Source organism: Corvus cornix, chromosome 5 (assembly GCF_000738735.6).
Source record: "Corvus cornix cornix isolate S_Up_H32 chromosome 5, ASM73873v5, whole genome shotgun sequence".
In the NCBI taxonomy this organism is placed as follows: domain Eukaryota; kingdom Metazoa; phylum Chordata; class Aves; order Passeriformes; family Corvidae; genus Corvus; species Corvus cornix.
Window position 1 is genome coordinate 26,595,402 of NC_046335.1, and position 15,636 is coordinate 26,611,037.

The 15,636-nt window shown below is 36.7% G+C and overlaps 1 protein-coding gene and 1 long non-coding RNA gene across 8 annotated transcripts in view; one reads left to right on the top strand and one right to left on the bottom strand.

Annotated features, from left to right (window-relative positions):
- The window catches only part of LOC104684672, a 95,458-nt gene that overhangs the window by 64,660 nt on the left and 15,162 nt on the right, over nucleotides 1–15,636 (top strand). The window lies entirely within an intron of this gene.
- The window catches only part of AKAP6 (A-kinase anchoring protein 6), a 273,048-nt gene that overhangs the window by 19,317 nt on the left and 238,095 nt on the right, over nucleotides 1–15,636 (bottom strand). For all 4 annotated transcript variants that reach the window (XM_010392152.4, XM_039553019.1, XM_010392145.4 and 1 more), the window contains exon 12: nucleotides 13,392–13,607. In XM_010392152.4, coding sequence (XP_010390454.3) covers nucleotides 13,392–13,607 — 216 coding nt within the window. The remainder of the gene's footprint in view (nucleotides 1–13,391; nucleotides 13,608–15,636) is intronic.

Consider the following 15,636-nt stretch of genomic DNA (forward strand, 5'->3'; position numbering starts at 1 on the left):
CTATGAGGGTCTTCTAGTATCCTTGGTAAGCTGCCTGCAGGACCAGATGGACAAAAGAAAGAGTGAAAGTCTCCAGCCTCTCCATCACATTCCAGCTGGAGTGTACAAGCCAGGCCGAAACAGAAGGTGAGCCATGTCAGCAGAAGGCCTACAGGAACTAATTTTGATCACAGATCCAGGCAAAAGCAGGGACTCAACAAGTTCAGTCCCTGCACTGTGTCCAAAGTATCATTGTTAATGACCTACCCATTATCTTTTTTCCATCCTCTATGGAAGCATTGGCCTCTTTTTTTGGCAATCTTATCCTTTCTAACATCTCTGTTTCTTATTTGCTAAAGACTCCCTTTAAATGTTTCTAGAAAGAAAAACATCTATAACATTTTTATCTTGAATAATACTGTCACCCAAATAGGTTTACAATCCCAGACCTATATCCCAAGTTGTGTATTTGTAGCTTTTTTTCTGTGATGAGAAAGCCTGGCTACATGGCGTATTTTACCAACTGTTGTTTTTACGGCTTTGTAGCTTTCTTTTCATCTGTCAAGAGGTTACATGACAGGATTTTTGCCCTTGAATGTCATTTCATATCTCACCTTTACTTCAGAGAAATATATGATTTTCTTTCTTCAAGAATCCATCACAAGCCCTTTATGGAACTCTTAGAAAAACATTCCTAGCTTTACCTAAACCCAAAATGTTTCAATGTACACATGGTTCAGAACAGAGTAAATCCTGGCACTATACCTCAGATACATGCCCATGCGAGTTGCTGGGAGTTCATCCATGCAAAGTCTCCGAATTTGACCCAAATGGCATCTTTATAGTTAAGATTACAAAATATCCACAAAAATCAGGGAGTTTGTGGAACACCATATTAATGGCAAATCAATTGTATTCTGCATTTAGATGCTCATAAACAAATTTGTACAAGCAAAGAAAAGCGACATAAAAAAAATCACTATTGCTTTCTCTTTGTACTAGTTAAGAGGTCTACATACTGTTTAGAATACTTTCAATTTAGTGTCGTTTGCACTGGAACTGGTACTCCTTTAACAATGTACTCTCAGTTAAACCAGAACAACTCAGTGGATACTATGAATGGGCTCAGTAGACACAATAGCCATCTCCAAACTGCAGCAGGCACATCAGGACACCTGAAATCATGGCTTTTTAAAGAGCTTTGTTTCAGCAGAAATGAGGGTTTGTGAAAAACTCTGAAGAGTGAGAATCGCCATAGAAACATAGACTGATGTAAGGTACAAAAGAGCAGGACATAAGCCCTTGGGAGATTGACCTTAGGAGAAACCTAGAAAGAAAGTTTTCTCATGAAGAGCTGGAACAGAGAGGCTTGAATTTCTAAACAAAAAAAATTCTTCCAGTATACTGGAAAGGGAAACTTTATCTATTATTAATGAATAACAGGACTGCATGAAAAATACCTGTTCCTATCATCAGTTTCTTCTTCTGAATCAGTTGCGAGACCACCAAATTCCTGTTATCAATGAGAATGGACTCCTTGTCCCCCTTATTTAAATTTTCAGTGCAATTTCTTTGCAACTTAAGTTCTGGCATTTCCTGAGGTGATTGATTCACCATCTGTAAATTTGAGATAGCAACTTGAGGGGAGTCAATAAGCAAGTATTGTTAACTCAAAGGCTAGAAGAATACTGCATATTATGAGTACTTGCACAGTCTGCCCACCTATGGATTTTCAAGTGTTAAGTTAAACACCACAGTTGTCAGTAAGTGGCAGGGAGTTCTGGCAATGAATCAAAATTACAATGGTAAGCACTTTGAGGCTACAACAGTACAATTGCTCCTTGCCATTACACAGCCTATATCTAAGAAAAGATGCTTTTCAAATGTTGCAATATAGAAACACTGGCCTAATCTCCAAATATAAGCGGTCCCTAGGTAGGCAGAGCTCTTTCACCAAGATCATCTCATCTTTGAACTTCCAGATTATTTTCTTGTCTCCTTCTCTGGTAAGTGATGAAGTTTATACCTTTCTCTATACATAATAGATGTCAGCACAGCTCTGGAGCTGTCTGGAAAAAAAGGATTGGAATTTCCAGTCTAAGCTAGGACATTGAATAAGTCCTGTACAATGTCTCAAGTACCAGTATTATGTGCACAGTTTGGTCTGGTCACTTGAGAAATGATTTGATATAAGCATACTTTGTAGAAATTCACTAAGAAGCCAAAGTAGTGGACAACCATATCTTGCTATTGTGAGAGGTTTACATGTGCCTATCTTAGTTTGACAGAGTACAAAATAACAATGGGGAGTAACTCACTGTTACAAAATCACTATATTGCCATTATTCAACATTATTCTGTTTCAGGTGGGTTTATTTTAAATGTTATACAGTTTAAACTTGGGATAAAATCAGAACATAAGCTGAAGATTTCAGTCTATCCACAGTGACTATTTTCAGTGCTGGTGAGGTACAAAAGGTCCAATGAATACTAAGAGTTTACAAAGTAATAACTGAGGGGAACAGGGCTATTAGTATTAATGTTATCAGTAGACGTGTTGTTAATATGTATTATAGAGCTCAAAGTCTTTCATGCAGCTGCTCAGGTTTTCACTGCAACTAGATGCCTGACATGTACTTTTTGTGTAACACTTAGAAATTTTGGAACAGTTTATGGTATTTTGTTTCACACTGAAACATTATTCCTCCCTTTTTAAAAATCAAAATGGATTTTTAGAAAGTGTCTTTCTGAATTTTTCAGTAAAACTGCTGAATGAGCTGACTCCATAAATTTAGGAATGCATTTATTATATTTGTAGATCAGACACTACATTTATTCACAAAGTGAATCTCTAAAACTTAGCTTTCTTTAGAGCTGTGGGGAGGCCCAGTCTTTTTCCCTTTGCTCGAGAAGGTGAAGCTCAAGAAGATAATTAACCATGAAACAATGAGGAGGCTTGCTGGGTAAGCACTAGTGTGAAAACAGCTACTCCTCACAAAGGAGGGGAAATTAGCTGGCTGGATAAAAAAGGAAGTGTCAGGCAGGAAGACTGAAATGACTGCAACTATAAGTAGATAGCTCTACGCATCATTAATGCAATTTTTTAAAATCTAAACGTCACTGATTTCTAAATTTAAATGCACTTAACTGCTATGTGTTAGGGGAGATTAATATGCCATTTAAAAATAATTTTTCTTAAACTTTCCATTTTCACATTTCACCACTTTGTCATCCTTCCCACGCATGAAAAAAATCACTGTCTCTTAGTATTGTATTCTTGTTTACAAAACCAATGTAAACAGAGTGTTCTAAAGAGATTCTGTTTGTTCATTGTGTTTTACAAACTCATTCTTTTACATTAATATAGGTATTTTTTATGAACAGAATTTCTTTTGATTTTACTGTTTCACAGAGTAAAGACTTATGATATATCTTTCCTTTCAAAACTTCCTTCGACTCAAACACTGTTCCCTGAGGCAGCCACATTTTTGGCAGAAATTCAGTTATATGCTATGCCAAAAGAAATAGAATAAACAAACACTGCTTAATGCAGCTGGCTAGCTAATTTACATATTACTGCACACATCGAACATGAAGACCTGGATATGGATTAGAGCTACAATGATGACACAAACATGTTATAGGTAAGGAGAAATGAAATTCAGATTATCATTTCTCATGATTTACATTTTATTATTTAATGCATATTATAGTACCTCTGACATAAATGTATGTACATATTTAAAAATTAAGTAGATGTATTATAATTTCTGTATGTTTTACAGAAAAATATGTTAGAAATGTCTTGGAAAACTATTAAGTGGGTACACTTTTGAAAGTTTTCTTCTGGTGAAAGCACACTACCTAAATGGCCACGTTCCAGATTTTGGAAATAGCACAAAACCCTCCTAATGAAATGAAAACTCTCTAGGCATACTGTAAAACTTCTTCACTTTACATATAGCATAGGTAGGCCTCCAATTCTGCAAGTTCATGTGCTTTCAAACAGCATCTGTCATTTTGGGTGAGGTCAACAGTCCATTCAGCTGAGTCCATCTCCTGCAGTTTTTAGTAGTGAAGGTTTAAGGAAAAGTTAGAAAACCCTCAAAAACATATATGGGTACGGAAGTTGCCATTCCAAATTTGAGAAGTCAGCCTGTGGGGACTTTCAGATTTGGAATTTAATAAGCATTAGTTGATGTCTCCTCCATTAATTTGTCTGACTACTTACTGAACTCATTTGTCTTTTTGCTATCCCCCACATCCTGTAGGAACAAATTTCATTTTTATTATACACTCCTTGAAAATAGTATTCCCTTTTGATTGTTTTAAATCTCCTGCCTGATAATTTAATCGGGTACCTTTTACTTTGTGTGTTGAGAAAAAAGAGTAAGTAATTGCTCCTTAGTTATTTTCATTTATTTTTAAAATAGTTTTTAATTATATTCCTGCCTGCTTAGAGCTGATGTACCTCCTAGACCATCCTATAATCTTGAACAATGAGATATGCGGATACTTCCTGAAGACCCTGCAAGTTTATTTCCATAGTGGCATGAGTATTGTGGCCTTATATCCAACATGAAAGGCCATTGTAAGATGAAAAAGCTGCAGTGCAACCTGTCACAAAATAAGGCTTCTTCCTCTTTTTCTAAAAGCTATTTTGTTTGAAAACTCTTGAAAAAAAAGGTCTGAAGATTATCTTCAATTGCACTCATATAAGGTTCGTTGCAGAAGTGGATTCTTTAGACACACAGAGCAACAAGTCATTAAATTAATTTAAAAAATCACAAGTTTGTGACTTTCATATTTCCCTTAACTGTAATTTTTAAGACAATCCTGGCCTGAGTCATGAACTTATGATTAGTGGACATTAGGTGTCTAAATAAAACACTGACTTCATCCTGTAATTTGAACACAACGCATTGCAATGAGAGTCACTGTCTGCTGAGCACTATTAAATAGCTGACTCTATACTTAAATGCCTAAATAGGAAGTCTTTTGAAGACCTCTATCCTTGAAAATTAAAACCATTTTAGCTTTTCTCTTTTAATGAGGTATTTTTGCTGTTTGTTTGTTTGTTTGGTGCTTGATAGTTCTTTCAGCATCTGCATGCTTTGGAAACATCAGATTTCTAATTTCTGAAAATTACTTATTTTCCTATGAAAACTGATTATTCCTGAGAATTTTTCTGGTTTGGCTGGAGTTATGAGTATGAACTTCCCATCATTTTACAAAGCCATGGCAAAACATGACAACATCTGCCAGAGTGAGGGAAACGGTGGAATAATATAGCAGATTGGTGAAACGCAGGGAGTATTTCACCCTTGGATTGTTACCTTATACTTTTAATTGTGACAGAAAGATTTGCAGTCCCTGAGGATGGAGTAGAGCCCTCTGTTGAAAGACTTAAACATATTTCTTTTTTTCTTTCTATTCAATCTAAAAACCTTACCACACAGGAGACTCTCTCAAGAATATGACACAGCATTTGTCTGAATTTTGACTAAAATTGACTGGGTCTGCAATTTTTTTACTTAGATCTGCTCAACAACAAGGGTTTCACCAGCTCCATTTTGTCAGACCATCCCGACTGTGCACTCTCATGATGGCTGTCCTCATAACTATGGCTGGTCCTCAAGGAAATTACCAGAAACACAGAATTTCTTGCAAGAATGTGGGGCATATTACCTATCTTCAATTAAATTCCAAGAAAAATCTAGACCTATGTTCAACACTTATGTAACTACATTTTAGATCCTAAAGCTATTTGTTCCATGTCACAAATCAGACATGTAATGCAACCCAGAAGCTCAAAAACATACACACCTCAAGTATGAGGAAGATGCATCATATTAAAAACTCTAAAATCAAATATCCATTCACTTAAAAAGTAAATATTTTAAGGAAGCACCAAAGTGAGCAAATGCAGGCCCTCAAGATGGTACTGTCATAGGCTATATGGAAGAGGTCCAATAGCAAAACAAAAATTGTGATAGATATAAAAAAAAAAATCTGTAAAGGTTCAAACATAAGTCCTTAAATAATTTGTAAGGGCTAGACCATGTAATGAGTGTTCAGCACTTTACAATATATAGCGTGCCCTCCTCACCCAAATAAGTTAATAATCTCTCAGTACTTTGCTGTGCAAGAGACTCCTGATGAACTTCTGCATTTTATGCAAGGTTTTTAGCTAGGCGTCACCTTACAAAATGATGGCTGGTGATGAAATAAGAAACTTTTAGAAACCAAGTTTTGTTTAGTGAAGCTATCTAGCAAATACTGAACAATGACAGAATAATTTTTTACCCTTGAAAGAAGGGGGTTTGTGCATGTTTTCTTCAGCTTAGAACAAGTGTCATCCCATGGGTTGAAAAAATATTGCATTGGTGAAGTAAATACAGAGAAGTGAAGGGGAGACACCATTCCTAACATTATGAAAAACTGTTTTCTTTCTCAGAAAGCATCACAGAAACACATAAATAGAGTAAAAGAATAAAGATACCAAATCAGAAGCAATATAGTATTTTTTAACAACTTGTTTTTCCAAATGCATTATAAAGAAGGAAAAGAGGAGGATGCTGGGTAAAAATCCTGAACAGCCCTTTAAGCAGGCTCTTTACCTCCTAAGAAACAAGCTTGTGGAAAGAAGTGCCTTTCTTTTTTTTTTTTTTTCTTTTTTTTTTTTTTTCTTTTTCTTTTTCTTTTTCTTTTTCTTTTTCTTTTTTTTTCTTTTTCTTTTTCTTTTTCTTTTTCTTTTTCTTTTTCTTTTTCTTTTTCTTTTTCTTTTCCTTTTTCTTTTTCTTTTTCTTTTCCTTTTTCTTTTTTTTCAAGTGAGCTGTCTCACCATTGCAGATTTTCCCAAGTCCTTACAACTCTAATTAAAATGTGGTAATTGGTTATGTTACCTCAATTACCATGATGCATGGACATTGATACAAAGCGACACCAATTGAATCCCTTGGGTGTTATACCCCAAGGCCATCCCATTTATTGTGGCCTTATTATTTTCAATTATGTGGCTGGATGTACAGCATACTTTCAAGCCAATACAGATGAGGGTTCTGCTGGACTTACAGTGTAACGTACACATAAGATGACACAGAAGAAGAAGAGATTTTTTTTTTTAATGGGGTATACTAGTGAACTTGGTGATCAGACAAGTGAATATTTCAGACATTTTCAGGACAATGGGAGAATTAGGGCACCTTAACCCAAATTGCCTCAGCTCAAAATCTCCATTTTAAATGCGTGAGTAATACTATCCTTTCAATAATTAGCCTTCTCTGTTGAATAAGAAAAGAAATTGTCTGCTCCATAAAACAGGTATGTTTCTCATTCAATGAATGAGCAGGCTGGAGAAAAATCAGCTTCTCCACTCACCAAAAAGGCAGGAATATTGAATTGCAGCTAAAGCAAAACCCATTAGAAAACACAGGTTTTTCTCTCTCTCCCTGTCCCAAAAAAGCAAATTTCCAGGCTCACCTCATTGTAGCTTTCCATACAGGGACATACCTGACCTGGGCAAGACATACCCAAACTGGCATCCTCTGTAGCAGCTGGAATAATCTGTTGAGGTTAAACACATAACTTGCATTGGGTATTCCACTGGCTGAGCAAAAGATTTAAAAAAAAATTGCAGAAAACAACTTACATATTCACACTTTGACTTAATTTATGGGCACAGCTATGACTGAGTCTGTCCCAAATCCATTTTTTATCTTTTCAGTCTTTCAAGTAGAAAGGAACCTTTACCTTCTAAAGGAAAGTGCACAGTGAGTTAAAACTTCTCCGGCTGTTGAGCAGGAATTTTAGATGGCAATTTTGAGTTTAGTTAAATGAAGATTGTTGCTATTGCTATTGCAATTGCCAGGCAGTCTCCTTTTTCCTTTAAGATGATTGGTAGCAGGGTCTTGTTATACAAGCTATAAGGCATCTGTGTAATCCTGAAGTTAAAATTAAGGTGATATATAACATTATATCAGCAAAATATGGAATGATAAATCTGGATGAAAAGAATTTACCAGAAAAAAACCAAAACAAAACAAAAAAAAACGCCAAAACAGATGGGGGAGATAAAGACCTCTTTTGCTAAAACAAATTAGGACTGCTTCCAGTTTTCTGAGGTTTTTTTCATTGTATGAATACTTCATACTATATAGCTAGATTAACCTGCTGAACCTTCTATTTGACTTGGGACATATTTAACATAAAATAACCGTATTTCATCTTCCTGGAGTGATTCTTATTGATAATTCCACATTCTAGACAGAACCTTTTGTTCATAAGAAGGACAGCTTTTACCCGACTTTAGGTGCATGAAGTACATGTTAATATCTTGTTATTTATAAACTTGTGGTGCCCACTATTGCAAAAGGTGAGCAAAATTAAAAATTGCTGAAGACAATAAATGAAGACAAACAATTCAAAAGAAATATAAAAGCTTTCTGTGGTTAATTTGAGTGTACCTTTGTAATGTTTTAAGTGGCCCACATAAGTGACTGAATGTAAAAAGGGGCAGAAAGAGGACAAAGGAAGATCCCAGGACACAAATTAAGAAGACAGTAGAAGATGAAAGTGACTCTAGCACAGAGGCTATATAATCAGCTGGGGTATCTTATTTACTGTCAGCAAGTCAGATGCCATGAATGAGTCAGATGCCATCAGGGTATATAAACATCTTATTTGTTTCCATAAATTACAGTATTTTGTAGGCAACCACAAAGACAGACTTGTTACCACGGGATACAGTTCGTGTGCCAAGACTGGCACACCATCAAATACAGAGAGATAGGGTAGCAGAAGAAATGGTTCTGGTACCTACCCAAGAAATGACTGCACAGGAACTGAGTGAAAAGGAAGGTTAGAACATGCCAACTCAGACAAGGAAAGTCAAAAAAAGTGAATCCTGCAGTGGCTGGGGCATATTTAAATGTTGAGAATACGGATAGTTTTTTCAACAAGAGAAAGTTGTAGATACTGACATATTTAAAAGAAACTTTATTAGAAAGCAGCCTAAGATTAGAGGTTCCAAAACAAAACAGCCTGCAATGATAATTAGATGAGCACAATGGTATCTCTAAAAGGCTGCTATTTCTCAGCAGAAAGAATGATACACCCCCTAGGCTGGTGAAAGGCAGCTCAGCTCAGCAAATAACTCCAGACTACCTCAGGCAAAGAGGGAACAAAGCAGTGGGTACCTTGTGAAGTTCCAAGCATCCAGGTATCAAGCAAGATTCCTATCCTCACCATGCCTCAACTCCTGATCAATTTCAATCCCAAACAGAAACACAAGACTTCACTCCTGCTGCAAGAGCAGCATCAAGCTCTAATTAGCTCGTAACAGTTTATTTACAGCAACTGCTTCCGCACAGCAACTGCCCACATGCAAAAGAGGATAATATGTTTTCACTAGAGAAGCTTAGACCTCTGTCAGCACTCCCTAAGATATCTCACAAATGCAACTTCTTTCTGCCCCAAGTCAAATTGAAGATATACATTTAATTAAAAAAAAAAAAAAAGCTGATTCGTGGTACTTTACCTTTAAGATAACACAATTGGACTGTAGTTCTTTCCCTCTTGGGCTGCTATAGACCCAACAATATTCAGTCTCTAAAAAAAAGTTCAGGATTCTGAAAGCTGGTTTTTTGGTTTGGTTGTCGTGTAAATACTGCACATATTTATTTCTAAATCTCCAAAATTCAACTGGTTTTCCTACTGTTGGTCAGATTAACATTTTGTGTAGCACTGACCAAATCTATTAGAGCTATTGCTGCAACACATTAGTAATATGACTAAAAATATTCCAAAGATGGAACTATCACAAAAACATAACCAGAGTTTCTCAAGAGAATTAAAAATCTCTGCTGCTGTATTTTCTTTCTTTATCAATCTCTTCTATTCCTCAGTCTCATATTTATCTTCTAACCCATTCAGTTGCCCAGCCTATTTCATTGATGAATTCTTTTACTTCTGTTCACATTTTTTGAACTGAGTTCACAGACTCATTACCATCAAGACTCTCTGCAACTGTTGAGATGGCATTTGTCTTCTTTTATTTCTTGACTTTCTTCTCATTTAAACATAATGTCTTGTTTAAAACTCCTAACTACAATTTCTACAAAGCTCCGTTCTGGATCCTCACTAATTATATTTTTTCCTTTAATTCCACTGAAATTTCTGTAACATTTTCTCACAATCTTTGTTTTACTTTTGACTGCCCTGGAACAGATTCTCAAGAAATTAATTCCTTAGATTTTTCTGCCTTCTAGATTCTTATTTTTTTGCCTTCTCTATGTGTTTTTCTCCTCTGGGCTTCTCTCAATCCACTCTCTGTCCAACTTATGTTTGTGTTTAGGATTACCCCGAATCAGGTGCAGGACCTTGCACTTGGCACTGCTGAACTTTATGAGGTTTGCACAAGCCCCCCTCTCAAGTCTATCGAGGTCCCTCTGGACAGCATCCCTTCCCTCCAGCTTGTCCACTGCACCACACAGCTTGATGTCAGCAGCAAGCTTGCTGAGGGTGCTCTCAGTCCATTCCCATCTCACCAACAAAGATGTTAAAAATGCCCATCCCAATACCAACCCCTGAGGAACACCATTTTTCTACTTGGGCATCAAGCCATTGACCACACCTCTTTGAGTGCAATCATCCAGCCAATTCCAATCCACTGACTTGTCCATTCATCAAATCCATTTCTCTGAGGATTAGAGACAATGATATTATTTGGGACAGTGTCAGATGCTTTGCACAAGTCCAACACATAGAAGGCCACCAAATTTACAGGACATTTGCCCTTGGTGAAGCCATGTTGGCTGTAAAGAATCACCTCTTAAATTTCCATGTGCCTTTGCATAGTTTCCAGGAGGGCCTGCTCCATGATCTTGCCAGGCACAGACATGAGACAGACCCGCCTGTAGTTTCCCAGGTCCTCCCACTTCTCCTTTTTTCTAAAAATTTGGGTTCTGTTTTCTCATTTCCTGTTAGCAGGAGCTTTGCTGGACTGCCACAGCTTCTCAAATATGATGGATAGTGGCTTAGCCACTTTACCCACCACTTCCTGCAGGACTTGTGCATGCGTCTCATCAGGTCCCATGGACTTATGCACCTTCAGGTTCCTTAGATTGTCTTGATCTTCTGCTATAGCAGAAAGCTCTCATTCTCCCATTCCCTGCTTTTGACTGCTGCAATTTGAGTGGTGTGGCTGGAGCACTTACTAGTGAAGATTGAGGCAAAATAGTAATTGAGTACCTCAGCCATCTCCATGTCCCAGATATCCAGATCTCCCATTTGTTTCAGGAGCGGGACCAAATTTTCTCTTTTTTTCTTTTATCACCAATGTATCTAGAGAACCTTTTCTTGTTGCCCTCCATGCCCCTGGGCAGATGTAGTCCTATAAGTGTCCCATCTTTCCTAACCCAATCCCTGGATGCTTGGAAAATTTCTATGTGTTCCTCACAATCTACCTGTTCTTGCTTCCACCCTCTGGGGTTTTTTGTTAATCTTTCTTCCTTCATCTTCTGCTTTTTACAAGACTTGAACAAGTCTTTTACCTTACCTGATTCCCTTTCTCCTTTTTACCTAATAATATGTATTCAGATACCTGCAGTTCCCATCTCAGGACAGAGGGCTCAAGCAAACTTCCTCCATCTAACCTCATTCTTCTGTCTTTTAAATATCTTCTTCTAAGTACCTATTAGCATAAACTAAGCACAAACAAAATGTTGTTCTTTCCTCCCCAGATCTCCTCTTTATTTCATGCTTTTTCAGTTCTCCCTCTGGTAATCTCCATCAGCTTGTGACATTTACATCTCTCACTAGCTCATTGAGGGGAATCTTAGTGTGATTAAGAGTTGACATTTTTCTGCTGGCCATATAGTGGCAAGCTCTTAGATGATCTTGGTTGTTTCCAATTGCATTCCTCTTCAGTTAGTACTTGCCTCTCTTTACGTAGATGTATAAAGAAACACACAAAAATTATCCTCTTTTTCCTCTATACCCTTGTACATTTGCATGCAGCGTCATCATTTTTACACTTCTTCCAACCAGGTCAAATTTTTGATGGCTTAACTCCTTAATTATCTTCACTTTTTATATTGCTAATCCCATGCTTATAAAACCAATGCTGACACTGCATCTGCTTTTCAGGGATGTCTTCCCTCCATGCTGCCTCATACAGAGCCCCTTTTGACTTGTCCTAAAAGTCTGTTCAAACCTCTTCCTTCACCAAGTCCCATTTCTATGTCAATACCAAAAGCAAAACAGCCCATAAACGAAACAGGCAGAGAAGTGCTCCTATGTTATAACTTTTAATAAAGGCAGGCAAGCAACATTGTTATTACCTTCACCAGTTCATCTGTCCACAGCATCCTTCTCACTAACTCACCATTTCTTGGGCTGTTTAGACTAATAGCATTTCACTCAGGAACTGCTAGTGTTTCTAAACAATGCCTTATGTATCTTCATAATGTAGGACCATACTGAACCAGAGAGTTACAGCTTCTGTTACTTTTGTAAAGGAACTTTAAAAAAAAGATGTCAAAAGTAGTACTTCACTGTTAGTCAGATAATTGGTAAGAAGTATGTCAAGCTTTTTTTCCTTTGCTTTGCTTGATATAAATCTAAAAAATTATGTCACTTTTTCCCAAATCTCATCAAGACTCTTCAGTATATGAACTACATAGGATTATCATTGCTGTCAACGTAGCTGCAGTATACAGACTTCAGCAGTATGATAGCAGCACAAAGCATGCTGAGCCAATTCATCCGTTACAGTCAATGGTGTTACTGTAGGGATTATTTTATTCCCCCTGCTTTGTAATATAGTTTTATGCTGTAGAAAACCAATCTAATTCATGCCACTTAATGGATGGTTTAAGCAGAGTGCTATTTTGCCTCTTAGGAATCATTTCCCTGAGATAAAAGCAAATTACTGCATTTTACTTATATTCAAATAACAGAGGATTGTATATTAATCACATACCCATGGCATTCGACGTGAAATACACATCTACTGCTGGGATGCTAATTAAAACCAGTCTTAGTTACATGGGAAATTCTTTTTCTAAAATATATTTACAATCAGTGAAATATGTTTCTGGGCCCAGTTCTGTTAGGTACTGAGCAACTTAGCACCAGGAGAAGATTGGTTTTATTCATGGATGGGATCAGATATGGTGAGATTAAATATCCAGCAAATACAACATGTATATGTGCATTTACATTATTAAAAAAATGTTGTCCATACAATGCTGTGTGAAAAGCTGAAAATTCACTTGTAGACAGTAAAGAATAGGAATGGCATCTCAGTCAGAGGAAAACTCTCAGAGATGGATATGTTTTTCTTGTGCTGAAAAAGCATTTCTTGAGAAGAATGAAATCGCACAACATCTTTTAAAGCAAGCATCACTCACCAAGTCTTTTTCTAGTCGCTTCTGTAGCCTGGTTTGCCAGTGGACAGCTTGCATGACAATGGCTTCCCACCTTCTCTCAAGGTTTACGATTATCAGCTGCATGGACTGGTGATCTGCATTTAGGTTGCAGGTCTCCTGATCATCCAGGAGGTGCTGGCATAATCGCAGCACAGAGGCAACCCCACGGCGCCTCTGCTTGATCTCAGAGCAGAGAGACTGAAGGACAGACAAACAACAGATGTCAGCATGGAATACTTTGCAAATTGAAACATTAATTATTATCTGATGTTTAGTGGTGCCCAATCTCTGTCTTGCAATATATTTTTCAGGTCTTCCATAAATTCCCATACTTGTGTCAAAGCTTAGTGTTTTATTTTCAGATAAATACAGTCTTAATCTTAATAGCACAGAAAGAGTAACACTACGTTCAGTCTTCTTCAAACAAATGCCATACATAGTTAACTGTCTCAATAATGCTGAAAGTTTTATGGTGTAGACTCGTTTATTCTTCCTTTCTTTTTCATTCAACTGGGACACATCTGAAATGAGTTACCCTGACAGTAATCGGCATCAGAAATTCTACAGGAAAATAAGAGGGAAAAATTGTAGTCATGCAATGAGAATATGTATATTTTTAGAAAAACCAATAGAAATCACGGGTCATATGCACCCTGTCACAGGAGAAACATTATGGAAGGAGAAAATTCAGTATAAAATTGTTTACAGATGGTTTTTGTTATCATAAAATATTTTCAGGGTAGTTCCATATTCAAGTAAATGTAGGAAAATGGTGACAATTGATATCATCCTTGAAGAGGAGTAATTCACTGCATTTATTTCATCATCCTGATTCCACTGCTGCTGAGAATGCAGTCTGACGTAAACTGGACAATGGGAAACAATTGCTAAACCCTAATATTGAAACTTGATGGGAGCCAGGATATGTTGGTTCTCCTCAAACCCCCAAGAAATTGTACTGAGAATCTGATTGAGCAGCAGTATAAATAATGCATCCTACATGCCAGAACTGGAGCGAGATCTACCACCCGGAAGCAGTAAATGGCATGGGGGGCTTCCAATCATGGTTTTATCCGTGATTATACTCTACTGTCACTGCATATCAAACCAGGATTTTTTTTAATTCATAACATATTTTAATAATAACATCTATGAAGCTGGGGTACAGAAGGCAGAAATGCATGTGAGGATGACAGCTTCAGCCCAGGTTCTGAGATCCTATACTTTTATAACATTGCATGGTTCAAGTATTCAATAATTATCATAGAGCTGTGCTATTCCTGAATTTAACAGTACTGTGCTCTACACATGGGAGCTTTCCAGATAATTTAAATTATAACTTGCCAACATCTGTTTCCCTCTGTGGGATGCCACAGATGAAAGTGCATGACCCCATGAGAAAATCTGAACTATCATCTTTTTTGAAGACAGGGTGTTTGCCTCTAAACTTACACTTAATAATAAGAAGTAAATAAAAAAAGCCACTACATCTCTCAAAGTTGTTTACAAGCATTAACGGATAAAAAACCAGGATCACCTTTCATTAATTCTATTAGCAAAACAAAAACATTCTATAAAAAGTGAATTCCAGTTCCAGATCTTCATGTCACTGTTTCCTTAAAAATTGAAATTTATGCTTAGAAATGTCATAACTCAAAGGAGCATTTTGCTGCTGTTCTTGATCAATAATATTAAGCCGCAAGTGTAAACCAAAGATTGGTATATACATCTAAAAACATGTGTCTTTTCTTTGCATATGGATAGTGTGCAAAAGACAGGGTTTTTTTAAAATCTTCAAGAGAAATGATGATTAAAACCACAAACATAGCTGAAGTACTAATCTACTTTCACCAGCACAATTGGGCCATCCTAACAGATTGCTTATTAATCAACATGGGTAAACAAGGCAAAGAAATCTCATTTAAAGCAGTTTTAATGCCTAAAAGTATTTGTGTTCAAAATGTTATTCCCAATAAGCCTTCATTAGAAGACATCTCAAAATGATTAAGTACATTTGATTGTAAAGTATACTGAGTAGTACAGTAGCAGGTGGACATTTCATACAGATGTTCCACTTATTGATATAAAGAATTCTATAGCTATTTAAATTACCCTAACTCTATAATAGCTAGAATTCTATTACTTCTATAATGAGAGAACCCTGTACCTTTAATATTTCTGAATTTTAAATAAGGTGAATGACGAATTCCCAAACCACTATTTATGG